The sequence below is a fragment of the Terrapene carolina genome, unplaced genomic scaffold (genome assembly GCF_002925995.2).
Source record: "Terrapene carolina triunguis isolate 2854851 unplaced genomic scaffold, T_m_triunguis-2.0 Scaffold210, whole genome shotgun sequence".
Classification (NCBI taxonomy): domain Eukaryota; kingdom Metazoa; phylum Chordata; order Testudines; family Emydidae; genus Terrapene; species Terrapene triunguis.
In genome coordinates this window covers 44787171-44806089 of record NW_020664561.1, presented here as the reverse complement: position 1 = coordinate 44806089, position 18919 = coordinate 44787171, and the positions used below count along the sequence as shown (strand labels likewise).

General features: G+C 44.1%; 1 protein-coding gene across 1 annotated transcript in view; it reads left to right on the top strand.

The window, feature by feature from the left end:
* Positions 1–18919, top strand: part of LOC113407233 (adenylate kinase isoenzyme 5-like) — a 151375-nt gene that overhangs the window by 127290 nt on the left and 5166 nt on the right. Inside the window, exon 13 of the mRNA XM_026655478.2 lies at positions 9953–10132. Coding sequence (XP_026511263.1) covers positions 9953–10132 — 180 coding nt within the window. The remainder of the gene's footprint in view (positions 1–9952; positions 10133–18919) is intronic.

Here is an 18919-nt window from a genome sequence, read left to right as displayed (position 1 = left end):
AGTGTCTTCAGTGGCCTAACAGAGTGAGTTCCACTTGCATATCTGGCCACCATTTAACTCACACCTCACTAGGGTGACTGCCATTTCAAAATGTAAGAACAGGACAAATGCAGGAACCCCCCTCTCCCTCCATGGCCCTGCCCCTCCCCCCCTTCTTCACCTGGAGGCCTTGCCCCCCTGGCCAAGCCAGAGCCAGGCAGTGGTAATAGCCGCCCAGGGAGCCCAGGTTGCTGTGGGGAGCCTCGGACCCTCCACCTGCCCTGGGTGGGGTGCCGGGTTGTCCAAGAACAGCCCACAGCCCATGTCCCTGCTCTCTCCCATGTCTGTGCCACCCAAGGCAGGTGCAGGGTCCAAGGCTCCCCACAGCGGCCCAGACTCCCTGGGTGGCTCTTACTACTGCCCAGCTTCTGGCCCGGCCAGGGGTGGGGCCTCAGGGGGGAAGAGGAGGAGCATGGGGTGCGGCCTCATGGCAAGAGGGGACTAAGGCCCACCTCAGGCCCACCACCAGGAAGAGACTGGCACCGCCTCGGGCAGGCATGGAGTGGAGCCACAGGGAATCTGGGACAAATGCTGACCTGGGGTCATTTGAACTGGGACTTGAAATGTACATTTGGGGACTGTCCTGCCCAATCAGGGATGGGTGGTCTTCCTACACCTCACTGACAGTTTTAGAGAGCTAACACCCAGATGGTGTTAGAGGAAGTTAAGGGAAGGGCATATGCTCAGAGGCCACCTGCTGCATAGCACTGCTACAGGAGGGACATCTGAAGGATCCATATGAGCGGTGAGAGATGACAGCTGGAGACAGAAGATCAGATTCTGTACGGGTCTCCAAGAGACACAGCCCAGGGCAAGGGGGAACAAAGGTGGCTTTGGGCTGCTGCAGGGGCTGAAATGGCCCTCAGTGTAACTTAGACAGCCCTGGAGGCTCCTAACCTGCTGCCCACTCTTTGTGCCTATTGCTTGAGGTGCAAGTCAGAATGGCCTGAACAGTATGTGCCATGACCCAACTCAGTGCCTGCTCTTGGGGAGTTTTCCCTCAGCCCCTTGTGGGCTGTTTGCAGCCCCTACTCATTGCCAGAGCAGCATGTAGGGACTGGAGCAGGGGAAGAAATCCCTCCCAGAATTCCACAGATATTGTCTCCTGGATTAAGCTCTATGGCAGTGGTTCTCAAACTAGGGCTGCCGCTTGTTCAGGGAAAGCCCCTGGCGGGCCGGGCCGGTTTGTTTACCTGCCGCGTCCGCAGGTTCGGCCGATCGTGGCTCCCACTGGGGGCCAATGGGGGCTGTGGGAAGCAGCGTGGGCCGAGGGACGTGCTGGCCACCCTTCCTGCAGCCCCCATTGGCCTGGAGCGGCGAACCGCGGCCAGTAGGAGCTGCGATCGAAATTACATAGGGACAGTTTGAGCAGTATCTTACTCTGCAAGTAGTCCTATGGAAACATTCTAAAGACCCAATATATTGGAGTCAATGAGAGTTGAGGGCACTCAGAAGCATCCTAGAATTGTTCCATATCCTGCATCATTGGGCATTGTGGGACAGATTGTGCCTCCTTTATATGGAGCAGTACCGTTGAGCTCCTTTTCACAGTATCTGAGCACCCTAAATTGTCAATGGATTTTATTCTCACTGCCCCTCCTCCCCCCCCCCCCCCATATGGTAAGAATGTATTATCCCATTTTTAAGATGGGGAACTGAGGCAGAGTGAGACTAAGGCCTTCAAGGAAAGAAGGTACCTTTTTTAAAATCATGTGTTAGCTAACATGTGGTAATCAATACATGGTAACATCCTAGCATGGACAAGGCAGTTGTGGTTTTAACACATTAACAGGTCAAGAGAAATACAATAGAACCTCAGAGTTATGGACACCTCGGGAATGGAGGTTGTTCGTAACTCTGAAATGGTTGTAACACTGAACAAAACATTATGGTGGTTCTTTCAAAAGTTTACAACTGAATATTGACTTAATACAGCTTTGAAATGTTACTGCACAGAAGAAAAATGCTGCTTTTAACTATCTTAATTTAAATGAAACAAGCACAGAAACAGTTTCCTTACCTTGTCAAATCTTTTTTTAAAAACTTTCCTTTTCTTTCTTTTTTTTTAAGTAGTTTATGTTTAACACAGGATTGCACTGTATTTGCTTTTATTTTTATATTTATGTTTTGGTCTCTGCTGCTGTCTGATTGCGTACTTCTGGTTCCAAATGAGGTACGTGGTTGACCGGTCAGTTTGCAACTCTGGTATTCGTAAATCTGAGGTTCTACTATACTAGGCTCCACCTAGTGTTTACCTCAATGTGCTAACGTGTTAAAGCTACAATGGTCTTGTTCACACTGGGATTTTATGGCATGTTGGCTAACGTGGTTATAAAACCTTTTTTACTAATGTGGGTGTACCCCAAATGACTTGCTCAACGTCACACAGAAAGCATGTGACAGAGCAGAGAATTGAATTGGTGTTTTCTGAGTCCCAGTGTGTTATCCTAAACAGTGGCCCAGCCTATCTTACTATGAAAGTTATTTCAGGAATTTCAGTGGGACTACACGTGGTGTAGGATGCCACCCAACATGGGTAAGGATGGCAGAAGCTTGTCTAAAGAATATCAAGACGTTCTGGTGAAGAACCTCTCCAAACAAGCTCCCACGTTCACTAGTGTTTTCCCTCTTGGCTCACAGTAAAAAAGGAGCCTGATGCTCCTGTGAAAAATGAACCACTGAGATGCCAGGAGAGTTGTAATTACTGTGGTTGCTCAGTACACTAAACCCCTAAGGTGCCAGTAGTGTGCTTAGAGTACCACAACTCAGAGGCAAGCACTGTAGGTGTAGTAGGCGCCATCCCTGGTGGGTCCCAGTAACCACTGAGATATATGGCTAAGTGAAAGGGTATTTTAAGGCTGGCAGGAAAGGGGACGGTTGCTAATATCCTAGGTACTGAGGCTTAAACAGTTACAGTTCGAAGTGATCAATATCAGTTCCTGTTTGGGTCCCTGGGGCAGTACAGTCAAGAGTCAGGACCCTACAGGTCTAGTGCCTGGGGGGCCCTCTACAGTCCAGTTTCTGCTCCAAGGAAATAGGTGCTTGCAGGTTTCTAGGCCAGGCTCAATTAATGTCTCTCATTGGGGTTCCTCTGCACTCGCGCCTGCCCAGTCATTGCTGCTCCTCCATAAGTCCCACACAGAGCTGCACCCGGTAGTTACAGCCTGTTCCACACATGGCTCTGCATACATGTAGGGTTGCCAATTTAGGTTGGACATATTCCTGGAGGTTTCATCACATGACATAATCTTTCATGAAAGATTAATTTTTAATTCCTGGAGACTCCAGGTCAATCCTGGAGGGTTGGCAACTCTACATACAGTTCCTGGGGATAACTCTATGAATTCAGCTTCTTTCCAGCTCCCTGTTTGCCATGTGGCTGCTGCTTCAACTTTCCTGCAGCTCCTCTCTTTCCATACAACCACTGTTTCCAAACAGAGCCTGGAGTGGCAACTTCCTGATTTGTGACCTTTTCCCTTACCTGGCCAGAAGGAAGAGGGATGTGCACTGAGGAAGGGGCTAATGGGAGTTGTAGTCCCCTGCTTGGTGGATGCATCACAGAATTCATAGGATGTAGGAGCCTGGTTGAATCCAAAGCCTGGTTGAATCCAAAGCAGCAGAAAGAGAGCGATCTGCATCATAGTCATGTTACAGTCCGGAATTTCAGGATTCGTTGTGGTATGTGTCTTGAGCATTGAGTTTTGTGGGTCGCCAACTCAAAAGTGGTACCAGCTCCAGCTGACATACAATTTGCTGAATCCACAGCAGAGCGCTCCACTGTTTTGGAAGAAAGGTGGAGTGGAAGGGAGGAGCTTTGGGGAGAGCTCGTTTTACAAGATGTACATTTTGCTAGCTGCTGCTCCCATACTTCACAAAAGTTGTCCAACGTGCTTCTAGAAATGACAAGGAATTATTTAGTCTTTGCAGTGTTGGAATCATTTCACTGTTCACAAACACTCCTTTGGTTGTCTTGACAACAAAGCTTATAGCGGTCTTTATTTTGGGATGGAGATGCTACTTGTACTTTAGAAGCCATTCCTAAATGAACGGAACCTAAGGTCATTTTCTTCTGTTGGCTCTTTAGTTGTCCCCTTTATCTGTGATGAAGCTGAAAGAGAGAAGAGCATTTACCAAGGAATCTCAGAAATTAGGTCCCTTTTAATTTAAAAGAGAAAGCCTTGCAGACCCAATTCAGGAAGGTGCTGAGAACCTCCTGCCAGGTGTTAAGCGTCTTCAATCCATATAATGTCAATGGGAGTTGAGGGCACTCGGTACGTCATTGTGACAGCCTGCAGATGTGGCATATGTAGCTGTATAATCAATATGATTTTGTTTTCTGTGTACCGCACCTTTAAATCCCTAGGATTCTGTTGTCTGTTTTGCAGGACAGCGTTGAAGCAGCACGTTATTGAGGACATGCACACATTGTTCTTTCTTGTTGTTTCCATTAATTTGGAATAAAAATTACTCAGACTGAAAGTATGACTGCCGTATATATATGGAAAAACATAATACCAGAGAGTAGGTGGGTTTATATGCAGTCTCAGCAGAATCACATGGATTTTCAAAAGTAAATATACCTGGTTTATCATACCGGGTAACATAGTTACCTATCAGTCAGCTGAGCCCTTGATATCCTCTTTATAAAAGTTACAGCATGGCTGTACTGAAGTCAGAGGAATTACTCCAGATTGACACCATCATAACTGTGGGCAGACTCTGACCCATTTATCTTGCTGTGGATTTGGAGGGAAACTTTAACTCATGAATAACGTAGCCACAAGTGGGCAATGTGGGCACTTACTTTAGGCACAGATAATATTGGGGTAGTTACTGCACCTCTTGATAACAATTTGTCGTATTTAAAACTGCTTCTGGACCCTTTCATTTTAAATCCAAGAAGACAACATTGCAGCCAGTGCTGCCATTATGTTTTCCTTGGTTGTGCTGAAAAGCCCTAGGAATGAGAGCCTGTCATGAGACTATCCAGCTGTTAGAGAGAGAGGCTCCCACAGCATGAGACCAGATGTTACAGCTGAGCCTTAGCTGCCTCTTAGAAATTCAGAATGTAAGGAAGCAGAAAAACAGGCTGAACGGTTCATAGTCCAAGCCACCTCCCTTATTCTTCAGCTACTGTAGACCTAATGTGAATATTTACATTTAAAAACTTACCTTTAAGGTACTGCCTTCTTAAAAGAATGGACTCCAGGAGAGCATCTTCCTTTCTGGGAGGTCCACAAGTCAGTCATCTGAGGCTCTTTTACAGCCAATGGTAAAGTTCTCTAGCTCATGGTCACTAATGAAATGAATGGCCACTTTTTCTTGTCTTTTCCTAGAGAGAAGCCCTCCAAATCCCTGCTGGACTGGAAAAGAATAGAGAGCATCTTTAATTGTCTGTCCCTTTAATTGTCCCTTTCAAAGAACTTCAGACAAATGTGGATGGAGATCATATCTGACATTCTCATTACATGTGTTGATCATTAAACAAGCTAAGGCACAAAATGAGTTACACCTAGCAAGGGACATAAAAGGGAATAAGAGAAGATGAGAGACATTAAGAACAAGAGAAAGACAAAGGAAAGTGTAGGATTTCAGGTCTCTACTTAGTGGGGAAAGAGAGCTAATAACTGATGACATCAAGAAGGCTGAGATTTTTAATGCTTATTTTGCTTCAGTCTTCACTAAAAAGGTTAGTGGTGACAGAACATAAGAACGGCCGTATCGGGTCAGACCAAAGGTCCATCTAGCCCAGTATCTTGTCTACCAACAGTGGCCAATGCCAGGTGCCCCAGAGGGAGTGTACCAACAGGCAATGATCAAGTGAGCTCTCTCCTGCCATCCATCTCCATCCTCTGACAAACAGAGGCTAGGGACACCATTCCTTACCCATCCTGGCTAATAGCCATTAATGGACTTAACCACCATGAATTTATCCAGTTCTCTTTTAAACGCTGTTATAGTCCTAGCCTTCACAACCTCCTCAGGTAAGGAGTTCCACAAGTTGACTGTGCGCTGCGTGAAGAAGAACTTCCTTGTATTTGTTTTAAACCTGCTGCCTATTCATTTCATTTGGTGACCCCTAGTTCTTGTATTATGGGAATAAGTAAATAACTTTTCCTTATCCCCTTTCTCCACATCACTCGTGATTTTATATACCTCTATCATATCCCCCCTTAGTCTCCTCTTTTCCAAGCCGAAGAGTCCTAGCCTCTTTAATCTCTCCTCATATGGGACCCGTTCCAAACCCCTAATCATTTTAGTTGCCCTTTTCTGAACCTTTTCTAGTGCCAGTATATCTTTTTTTAGATGAGGAGACCACATCTGTGCGCAGTATTCGAGATGTGGGCGTACCATCGATTTATATAAGGGCAATAATAGATTCTCAGTCTTATTCTCTATCCCCTTTTTAATGATTCCTAACATCCTGTTTGCTTTTTTGACCGCCTCTGTACACTGCGCGGACATCTTCAGAGAACTATCCACAATGACTCCAAGATCTTTTTCCTGACTTGTTGTAGCTAAATTAGCCCCCATCATGTTGTATGTATAGTTGGGGTTATTTTTTCCAATGTGCATTACTTTACATTTATCCACATTAAATTTCATTTGCCATTTTGTTGCCCAATCACTTAGTTTTGTGAGATCTTTTTGAAGTTCATCACAGTCTGCTTTGGTCTTAACTATCTTGAGCAGTTTAGTATAATCTGCAAACTTTGCCACCTCACTGTTTACCCCTTTCTCCAGATCATTTATAAATAAGTTAAATAGGATTGGTCCGAGGACTGACCCTTGGGGCACCCACTAGTTACCTCTCTCCATTCTGAGAATTTACCATTAATTCCTACCCTTTGTTCCCGGTCTTTTAACCAGTTCTCAATCCATGAAAGGACCTTCTCTTTTATCCCATGACAACTTAATTTACGTAAGAGCCTTTGGTGAGGGAAACTAAACACAATTAATATTAACTACAAGAGAAAAAGAATACAAGCTAAAATTAGGAAACAGTAGTTTGAAGGATATGTATATAAGTTACATGTTTTCAAGTTGGCGGGCCTGAGGAAATTCATCCTAGGGTACTTAAGGAACTAGCTGAAGCAATCTCAGAACCATTAGCAATTATCTTCAAAAACTCATGGAGGACGGGTGAGGTCCCAGAGAACTGGAGAAGAGCAAACATAGCACCTATCTTTAAAAAGGGGAACAAAGAGGAGCTAGAGAATTATAGACCAGTCAGCCTAATTTCAATACCTGAAAGAAAACTGGAACAAATTCTTAAACAACCAATTTGTAAGTACCTAGAGGATACTAGGGTTATAAGTAATAGCCAGAATGGATTTGTCAAGAACAAATCCTGCTAAACAAACAATTTCCTTTTTTGACAGGGTTACTGGCCTCATGGATGGGGGGGAAGCAGTAGACATGATATATTGTGATTTTTTTAGTAAGGCTTTTGACACAGTCCGACATGGGATTTTTATAAGCAAACTAGGAAAATATGGTCTAGATTAAATTACTATAAAATGGATGCACAGTTGGTTGAAAGATAATACTCAAAGAGTAGTTCAGCAGTGGTTGCTGTCAAACTGGAAGGACGTATCTAGTGGGTTCACACATGGGTCTGTCTTGGGTCTGGTACTATTCAATATTTTCATTAATGAATTAAGTAATGGAGGAGTGAGTACACTTAAGAATTTACAGATGGTGCCATGCTGGGAGAGATTGCAAGCACTTTGGAGGACAGAATTAGAATTCAAAACAACCTTGACAAATTGGAGAATTGGTCTGAAATCAACAAGATGAAATTCAGTACAGAAATATTACACTTAGAAAGGAAAATGAAATGCACACATGCAAAGTGGGGAATAATTTGGCTAGGCAGTATTAATGCAGAGAAAAGGATCCGGGAGTTATAGTGGATCACAACTAAATATGAGTGAACAATGTGATGCAGTTGCAAAAAAGGGTAATATTCTGGGGTGTATTAACAGGAGTGTTGTACGTAAGACATAGAAGTTAACTGTCCCACTCTACTCAGCACTGGGAAGGCCTCAACTGGAGTATCGTGTCCAATATTGGGCACCACACTTAGGCCAGAGGAGAGCAACATAAGTGGCAAGAGGTTTAGAAAATCTGACCTATTAGGAAAAGTTTAAAAAACTGGGCATGTTTAGTCTGGAGAGGAAAAAAAAAAGACTAAGGTGTGACCTGATAACAGCTTTCAAATATGTTAAGGGCTGTTATAAAGAGGACAGTGATCAATTGTTCTCCATGTCCATTGAAGGTAGGACAAGAAGTAATGTGATTATTCTTTAGCACAGGAGATTTAGGTTAGATATTAGAAAAAACTTTCTAACTATAAGTTAAGTTCTGAAGTAGGGTTCCAAGGGAGCTTATAGAATCTCTGTCACTGGAGGTTTTTAAAAACAGGTTGGACAAACACCTGTCAAGGATGGTTTAGGTTTACTTGGTCCTGCATCAGCGCAACGGGCTGGACTTGATGACCCGTCAAGCTCCCTTTCAGCTGTACATTTCTATGATTTTATGATCTCCATGCAGCTTATCACATACTAGGCTCAGTCCTACAGTTCTTGCTCAGACAAAATTCAGTGTCAATGGGCGTTTTTGGTTGAGCAGGCTGCAGGATAAAGTGCACTGCAGCTTTCTTAACCCAACATGTAGAGAAACATCCATGACGGCCCTTTAAAATTAATTACTGGGAATCATCCTCAGAATTTTTGTAAGGATCTGACACACACACATACACACACAGACACACAAAATATTTTATAACATTGGAACAGTGCAACCTGCCTGGGGTTCCCCCCCCCCTTATTTTTACAGGTTCTTTTTCAGCTGGGAATAAGTAAATGCATATAATATAATCTTCTATTTAATTCAGAAATTGACTGTCTTTGCCATGTCCCAAGAATGAAAAAAAAAAACCCACAAAAACCCATTTCATTTTGCCTTGGTTCACTTGCGCCTCCCTTGAAAAGGTCAACGCCTCCCCAGGGAAGGCAGCCTCACAGTTTGCGAAGCACGCAATGCTAGGTTTCTTCTTTTGTGAGTTAGAAACAATTCATCTCTGCATAAATCAGAGTGATATAACACATCTCTCTGTTCATACTAGAGCTATAGGGATGGAGAGTTACATCTCAAGTAGACCCGGGCAAATACTGCGCTAAAGTACCTATGAACATTTGTTTGAGTAAATGCAGTGAATTACATTGGATGGCATTCCTAAAGCCTTTTATTGACTGTGTAATTGCTATTCAGGCAGGGTTTTGTTTACATAAACATTTGGGAACATTCATACACAAGATTATGTAGGTTTGTATATAGTTCTTTTATTTGCATGCAATTAAACATGTTCATGTGAAACAACCTAGTTGCACTTGAAACTATCCAAGTTATAGTCATCCAATCATGGAGTTAAAAACAATACCATGTGATTAGTCACAAAGCTTGACCAGCAAATACTGAATACTTACAGTGGGCACTCCAGAAGCTGGAGTGTGTTTGCATAAAGCATTTGTCGGATAATTGCAAATAGCAAACAAATTATCAAAGCCCTAGTCTGGGTCTTAGCTTATAATTACTTTAGGGCAAGGCCTGTATCTTTGTATGTGTTTGCCTAGCACAGTAAGGCCCTCGTCCTGATTGAGGCCTCTGGGTGCTGCTGTATAACATGACTATTTGTTAATAATAATCTGCTTGCCGGCAAATCACAAATAGAAGAGGGGCTAAATTAATTGAATAACTTGTTTGCTGAAGAGAGTTGGTCTTGTTTTAATTATATGACTAATCAGCTAGCTTGTGTTTTACAGTTATCTGAAAAAACTTGGGTTAATAAACAAAACCAGATTTTTCCAGCCCAGCATTTGGACTAATTATTGTTTCTCTGCTTCTGTAGATTGGGGAGCCAAAACTTGTGCTCTGCCTGGACTGCTCCACCGAGACCATGAGCAGTCGCCTTTTGAAGAGGAGTCAGTGCACTGCTGATGCCGAAGCTGTCATGAAACGAATGGCTACGTATTACCAAGCAACTGAGCCCGTGATTGCATATTATGAAAAGAAGACACAGTTATGCAAGGTAAATTGCTTAACTTTTGAATTAAGCTATTGTTCTCCTCTTCCATTATGTGAATGGTGTTTCAGGATTAGTGATGGAAGGGCCATTTATAAACTGTGCTCAATTCCTGCCAGCCTCCCACGGAGCTGCTCATATTCTGATTTGATCTCATCTTTCTCTTGCTTGACTTATTTTCTCCTGCACACAGGCTGGCATTGGCAATTTCAAATAGTCTCTGTAAAGTACACTGTTACTTTCAAACACTCAGTGGAGCAGCCTGCATTATGCAACTTCTGCAATCAAATATCTGACTTCTGGAAAACAATTTTAAAGCATAAAAAAGCAGAGTCACCCCGAATACCATGCAGCACCACAAACCATAGCATCTTCTCCTATTAAAAGCTTTTATTTAAAAAATCTGTGTATGCTTCTCTGCATGGTCACCCAGGGCAGCAAATTAAGTCTGTCATATACACCTTAGTGTGACACCTAACCCTCCCTCCTCTGCAGAACTAAACACACACCTCCACACCAGGTTTACATAGACCGTTAGGGACAGATCTTCAGCTGGTGTAAATGGCATAGGACCACTAATTTCAACAGAGCCACATCTTTTGACACTTGCTGAGGATCTGACCCTCATAGAGTAACACAAAGCATGACTTTAGTTCAAGTAAAAGGAATGAATAAGCAGCACTTTGTAGAGCTGCAAGAGGAAAACAAATATATGTTTAATTGATTGATGTACTAAGCTGCCTTGGAGTCCTGTATACAATGGTCACCCCACCCCACCCCCATTCACAGATCTCTTTACAGGAGGACAGAAAGAAGTTCCAAGTCATGCATGTCCCAGGGTTCCCCAGTCACTCATTTGTGCCTTGACCTGGGGCCAGATTCATTCTTGCTGGCATTGGGAAGTAAATTACATCATCCAGTTCCACCTTGGGCCTCTGCACCCAGGAAAGGGCCAGTGGTGATATCAATGATGTCATTTCCACCTGAGACCCCCATCACCGCAGGGCAGAAGCCCTGAGCTTCCCGGGCCCCAGTTTGGTAGGTGGAGAGTGGAGTGAGGGGCAGCACGAGCCGCGCTTTAACTGTAAAAGAGCCGCATGCGGCTCAAGACCGGAGGTTTGGCCACCCCTGTACTATGCGAACATCAAATCGTAGTGGATAAAATAATACTTGGTCAGTCGTTTTGCTGGGAGAATAATATATAGTGAATGAAACAATGAATTCACCCTGCTGTGGCTCTTTTGGGCAATGTTGATTGCTCCTGAACCACTGAGGTCTGAGTATCACTGGTGGAGGGGAAATTTGCAATTTGCAGGGCAGGGGCATTGCTTTCTCATTTATAGCAAGTTACAACATATTATTCAGACTGCTGTGTGCTGCTCTGTGGCGGGCCTAGGGTCTTCTGCCCTGGAGGGAGGGCGGGGGGTCTCGGGTGGAAACGGCATCATTGATATCATCACTGGCACACTCGTATGCTCTCTGAGATAGAGAAGTGGAGTGGAAGTCAGGTGAAAAATAGAAAAATCAAATACTACTTCTGATCACAACTTCCTTGTATTCTAAATCAAGGAATTTGTCACAAGCTTCGTTACTTTATGGATCTAGCTATGTGTATGGGATAGAGTCTTTATGTAAAAGCATTTCAAGATACGTATTTAGTATACTTGCTTCTTATTTTAAACATAACTCACGTTTTCACCCTTAGGAATTTAGTTCATTCCTAGGTGGGGAGGAGCCATTAGAAGGGCGCTCTGTGCAGGGAAGGAGGGATGGTTTCTGGCCAGTGTATTGGGACTTAAAGGTGAAGCAAGTCCTGCTCCACCTCACTAATGCTGGGAAACCCCTCCTGCTGAGGCCTGTGCTCCCAACAGATGAAATTCACTGCTGTGCTGAGGGCCCACAAAGCTTATGCCCCTTTAAATCTGACAAACCCTATTTTGAGGGATTGGGAAGGATTTAAAAGGGCATAGGATGGGATTTGAAAAGGCGTTTAAGGGGCCCAAATCCCACCCAGCTCCCTTAGGCTGCTTTGAAAATCACAGTTGTCTTTATTTTTAAATGCAGCCTGCCCCTGTACATGACCAAATACTGCTCATGCTTTTACTTGCAGGGAGATTAGCGATTTTACTTAAATCCAAATGTTCCATGTCACAGCTCTCAGGAGCATAAGCATACAGCACTTCTAAAAGAGCCAGCCTTTGCTTTGGCATAGAGCAAAAAGACAGAGTTGTCAATTGGCTTGTCAAAGAGAAGACTCTATTTTTATTTGATTTCAACATTTGTAAGTGAATTTAATGCTGAGACAAGGGGTCAGATTGGCAGCCCTGGCAACTGAGTCCCCTCATTTATCCACAGAACAGGTACAGCACAGGGCAGTGGCAGTACAAGCTCCCCTGCACTTTGCAGCTCCCCAGCTCTTCAGTCAAGAACTGGAAGGGCTCCATGTGCACGGGAGAAATTCACCTTGGCGCACAAGGCCTAGAGTGGCCTTACTTGGTACCTCACCCCCCTGGCCCAGGGATGTGTTTCAGCCTAAGTGAGAGGAGAGATGGGTGCATTTCAGCTGCCTGAAGTTTACAAATGAGCAGGTTCAAAACTTCCCTTTTGTATTCTGAAATTTCTTACTGACTGCCCACTACTGTCTCCCTAGTCTCTGGTTATAATGTCTTGTTTACTTGGTACAGAGTCAGGAATCTGTTTGCTATATTTTTGTGTTTAATTTTGTTTAAAAAAAGTCCTCTCTTCCACTAAACAATTAAGCCCCGTTCTACTATATCACCCATAGATGACTGTATCAGTCACATAATAAAGCCAAGTGCCCTCTGCCCCCTTAATGTAGTAATGGTGGGCATTTAAAAAAAAATAAACAAGTTGTGTGCCAGTCACTACCGCCTGATCAGTCATCTACTTTATGTTCCATCCCTACCTTGCCAATCTGTTTATTGTTCAGTGAGGGTGCAAACTTGTTGGGGGTAGGGAATCAATATAAATACATAAATAAACAACAGGATTCTTGCCAGCCTCAGCCATTAACTGCATCCATAGCTTTCACTCCACCCAAAAATGCATTCCTAGGGTATGTCTACACTACGAAATTAGGTCAATTTAATAGAAGTCGATTTTTTAGAAATCGATTTGATACAGTTGATTGTGTGTGTCCCCACTAAGCACATTAAGTTGGTGGTATGCATCCACAGTACCGAGGCTAGCATTGACTTTCGGAGCGTTGCACTGTGTTAGCTATCCCACAGTTCCCGCAGTCTCTGCCGCCCATTGGAATTCTGGGTTGAGCGCCCAATGCCTGATGAGGCAAAAACATTGTCGCGGGTGGTTCTGGGTACATGTCGTCAGGTCCCCCCTCCCTCCCTCCGTGAAAGCAACAGCAAAAAATCGTTTCTCGCCTTTTTTCCTGGGTTACCCGTGCAGATGACATACCACGGCAAGTATGGAGCCCGCTCAGCTCACTGTCACTGTATGTCTCCAGGGTGCTGCTGGCAGACGCGGTACTGCAGTGCTACACAGCAGCATCCCTTTGCCTTGCCTCGCGGATGGCAGACGGTACAATACGACTGCTAGCCGTCGTCGTCATCCCATGGGTGCTCCTGGCCGACCTCGGTTAGGTTGGTCGGGGGCACCTGGACAAAAATGGGAAAGACTCCAGGTCATTCTTTTCTTTAAGTTTCGTCTAATGGAGATTCAGTCCTGCCTGGAATATCATGCCAGCTGGAGGCTTCTGCTTCAGACTGCTCTCCCAGTTGGCAGCACCGCGCGGTCGCACCTACCCCAGCCTACCCCTTGGTCCCATGGCTCATGGAGCCTGGACAGTAGTAAGGAGCAGTTCAACTATAGGCTGAGCAAGTGCATAATGGTGGTAGAATGTGCCTTTGGACGTTTAAAAGCGCGCTGGCGCAGTTTACTGACTCGGTTAGACCTCAGCGAAACCAATATTCCCATCGTTATTACTGCTTGCTGTGTGCTCCACAATATCTGTGAGAGTAAGGGGGAGACGTTTATGGTGGGGTGGGAGGTTGAGGCAAATCGCCTGGCCGCTGATTACGCACAGCCAGACACCAGGGCGCGCTGTGCATCAGAGAAGCTTTGAAAACCAGTTTCATGACTGGCCAGGCTACGGTGTGAAAGTTCTGTTTGTTTCTCCTTGATGAAAACCCGCCCCCTTGGTTCACTCTGTAAGCCAACCACCCTCCCCTCCCCCCTTTGATCTCCGCTTACAGAGGCAATATAGTCATTGTTCTTTCAAATTCATGCATTCTTTATTAATTTGTCACACAAATGGGGGGATAACTGCCAAGGTAGCCCGGGAGGGGTTGGGGAGGAGGGAAGCACAGGGGTGCGGTAGTTGTAGGGGCACCCCCTAGAATTGCATGCAGCTCATCATAGAAGCGGCATGTCTGGGGCTCTGACCCGGAGTGGCCGTTTGCCTCTCTGGTTCTTTGGTAGGCTTCACACGGCACTGCTGCGGGTTCCTGTTATAACTAGGGTGACCAGATAGCAAGTGTGAAAAATCGGGACGGGGGTAGGGGGTAATAGGTGCCTATATAAGAAAAAGCCCCAAATATCAGGACTGTCCCTATAAAATCAGGACATCTGGTCACCCTAGTTATAACCTCTGTCCTTCATGCCCTTGGAGATTTTTTCAAATATTCTGGCATTTTGTCTTTTGGAACGGAGTTCGGATAGCACGGATTCATCTCCCCATACAGCGATCAGATGCAGTACCTCCCGTTCGGTCCATGCTGGAGCTCTTTTGTGATTCTGGGACTCCATGGTCACCTGTGCTGATGAGCTCTGCCTGGTCACCTGTGCTGATCAGCTCGCCTCGCTGGCCAAACAGGAAATGAAATTCAAAAGTTTGGGGGGCTTTTCCTGTCTACCTGGCCAGTGCATCTGAGTTGAGAGTGCTGTCCAGAGCGGTCACAATGGAGCACTCTGGGATAGCTCCCGGAGGCCAATACTGTCGAATTGTGTCCACACTACCCCATTCGACCCAGCAGGGTCGATTTCATCGCTAGTCCCCTTGTTGGGAAGGAGTACAGAAATTGATTTTAAGAAGCCTTTAAGTCAACAAAAATGGCTTCATCGTGTGGACGGGTGCAGGGTTAAATCGATCTAGCGCTGCTAAATTCGACCTAAACTCGTAGTGTAGACCAGGGCCTAGATCATTTGTCACTCCCCTTGATAGTCTCTCTTTCTCCCTTGACTTGGTTTTATTAGTGCTTATGGTCCTGCACAGGGCCCTGTTGAAAGGAACAGACGCACACATTATCACATCCTAGCAATAGTTTCTTACCGTTTTCTCCACCTCCTGCGTGTACTTTTTCCAAATACTTTGTATTTTGCCCCTCTTTCGGTCACTCTGGCAAAGGATATGAATGTTGCTCACCCTGTTTATTGGTTTAAGTCTAAGTTGAAAATGTTTTCTTTGTGGGCTAGAGTTGTTAGTCTTTGTTTTGAAGAGTCACTTTCCCTGCTGCTGTATAGCACCATGATACATGGGCATGGCCCTCTATGAATGGGTGACAGATCACCCTCCTGGCTCATGTAATCTTTGGCCAGCAAGGTGCCAGTTAAATGTCAGTTAGGTGGAGAAGGTAGGGATGTGGACCATCAAGTGGGGGCACTATATTTTATAAAGAGCCCAAATAGCAAACCTTAGTTTGCTCATTAACTGCATTAGATTTACTGTTAGAATATACATGGAAGGAGCTTTAAGGACCTTATAGAGACCATGAACCTCTGGAGTCTGATCTAATTGCCACTGAAGTCAATAGGATTCTTGAAATGATGATTTGGCAGTGTCCGATTACTGTGGCAGCAGGTCAGGTCTCCATTTGAAGTCACTCTTTGAACAAATGATAACTGCTAACTGCTTCTATTCAGCAGCTAAGGCGCTACACCCAACAAAAGGATTGGAATCTTAATATGCAAATGTTTCCGTCTGTCTGTGAACCTGACAGGAATAAATGACAGTGAACCTTTCAAAAGCTCAGCTGAGCAGAGGCACAGGTAGTGTGCAGTTTCAAAGGAAATCTAATCAGACAGAATAAAGGGGATAGAATTGAAGGGGTTTGGGTTTTTTTGGTTTGTTTGTTTGTTTCTAATCTGCACATTTTCCATTTGAGCAGATAGCTTCCAAACCCTATTCTGGGCATCAAAGTGACTGTAACGGTGGAATAGAAGTTTTTCCATTTAAGGAATTTAAGATCTTGATTTTGGGGGCAATTCAGTTCTCTATGATCCCTACCATGTGTGATGCACTGCATCTACCAGCTGATAACAACTACTACAGACTGTTTTTACAGATTATTTCTATCCTACATGTAAGGGCAGAAAGTCTTTTGAAAGGAACAAAGACTGTAACTTCCTTAATACAGAAGCATTCATACTCTTTAGTGTTGTTTTTCAAAAATACAAAGCCACTGCACTATTTTAGTTACAGAAAGCCGATCTCAATTTGCAATTAACTATTGAACTATGTCATTTTGGGGTAGCTGCTTGTTATGGCAGAAAAATAGAAAAGTTAAAAATTTCATAGCAAAAAATGCAAAAGTCAAGGTTTAGTTAAAATAGGAAAACTCATGGCAAAAGTCAATCCCAGGTGCAAGAACAAACTTATGGAACCATGCTCACATTTATTATATGTGACAGCCATATGTGAATCCAACTCTACTAAAACAAATTAGGTGCTTCTTTTAGAAAGGCACAAAGGCACAATTTAGGACAGGCTGCACTCAGGAGCACTGCAGCAAATGTGGTTTGTAGGCTAAAAGGTTTTATAGCAAAGGCTGATTTTTTTTTTCTGGTACAAAATCAAATTATGAAACTGAAATATATTTCACTCTTATACCCATTGAACACAGTTATCCACAGGGACAGAGTTTTTGAGGCTAGGAATTATAAGTTGTCTTTCATGGTATAATGGTTAAGTGAAGCAGAGTATGGGTCAGATTTCTAATTGTATTTGGGTGCCTAAAGATACAGGCTGTTCTACCCTTACGGCAGTGTGTACAGTACAGTCACTACCTGTGTAGCTACATGCTGCATTGAAAGGCCGGCTGCATCCATGCTTGTCACTGTTCTGTGTAGTTACACATGGCAGTGAAAGGCTCTGGCAGGGGGGAGGCAGCGAGGACAGGCTCCAGAAGCAGGGAAGTTGCTGGATGTCCCCCTCCACTCCCCTGCCAGAACCTTTCCCCGCTGCCTCTGCCCTGCTAGAGTCTTCCCCTATTGCTGGAGCCTTTCACTGTGGCAGGGAAAGTCTCTGGCAGCAGGACACTAAAAATAGCTAAAAATAGCAGTGTAGACATGGGAAGCACTGCTGGGGGTTGGAGGGTGTACTGGGGCTGTAGCCTAGGGGTTCAGGTGTGAAGTCTACTACTCACCTAAGCAGTGCCTCACTATTTACACTGCTCTTTGTACCCTTTCTAGCTGGCATGCTGTGTGTGTGTGTGTACACACCCCACCATAAGTGTCGACATGCCCAGATGTCCTGATTTTATAGAGACAGTCCCTATATTTGGGGCTTTGTTTTATATAGGCGCCTATTACCCTCCACCCCCGTCCCGATTTTTCACACTTGCTGTCTGGTTACCCTAGCCTAGTGGGATTTTCAGAAGTGCCTTTGTGCCTCACCCCCATTGATTTCCAGGGGATTTAGGCACATAGGTGCTTTTGAAAATCCCACTAGGCATCTATCTGCATCTTTAGATCCCTAAATACCTTTAAAAATCAGGCTCAATGTCTAATGTAATAGTGGCTTATTCAATAGTTATGCTTTTTACTGAGAGACAAATTCTGATTATTCTTAATATCTGACTCATCCTTTAAAGCTTCGTTTATTGACAGTACGTAGGAGTTTAATAAGTAATATTAAAAGCAACGCATAGGCAATCAAGCAAGATCCCAACCTGGTTTACAGTAGCTGAGTAGGTGTATTCCTAGGAAACTTCATGTTCAAATAGACAGCTAAATAAAAGGAGTGTGCACTTAGCAAATAATGTAAGCAGCCTGGCCCAGTGGATTTTCAGGGTGTCATAAATCTTCCCTATTTCAAATCACATCAGCCTGAAGTTTAGCCTACAAGATGTCAATCCAGATGCAGTTTTTTCCCTTCTACTTTTAATAACAGCTCTGAAAAGTAGTTAAGGCATGTGCTGGTTAAGGAGCAGTAAAAGAAACTTTTAGTTACTTATTGCAGTCTTTGTGCATAGCTATTACAAAAAACCCACAATTATTCATAGAAATTGCCATGCTGGATAAGACCATCGAGTGTAGGATTGTCCAGTCTCTGGTAGCAGCCAACACTATGTGCTTTAGAGGAGTGTTTCTTAATTTTTACAGGTGGATGAGCCCTAGTTTGAAGGAACACATTTCTGTGATCCCTACATGTGTTACTCTTTTACAGAGACTGTATCAGTGATAACAGTGATACCCCCCTATAATCAGTGTGTGTGTGTCTAAAGGTTGGCAGAGAATACTTGAATTTGAAGGGTAAGAATATGTGGGGAAGCGAGATTTTTTTGCTTTAGCTTGTAATAAAATGTAACATCTCACAACCCTCCTGATTACCTTGTGACCTCCTGGGTGTGGAAACCCCATTGTTTCTCATCTGCTTCAGAGAGAGATGCAAGAAACAATAACTGACAGTTATGGGTAATATGGTCATAGGGGACAGTTCTTTAAAATATGAAATGAATGGAAACCAGTGTAGCACAGTTTTTCTAAGGGCTTGTTTACAGAGGAAGTTAACATGGAATAAGCGAGGGTGTGGGTGTA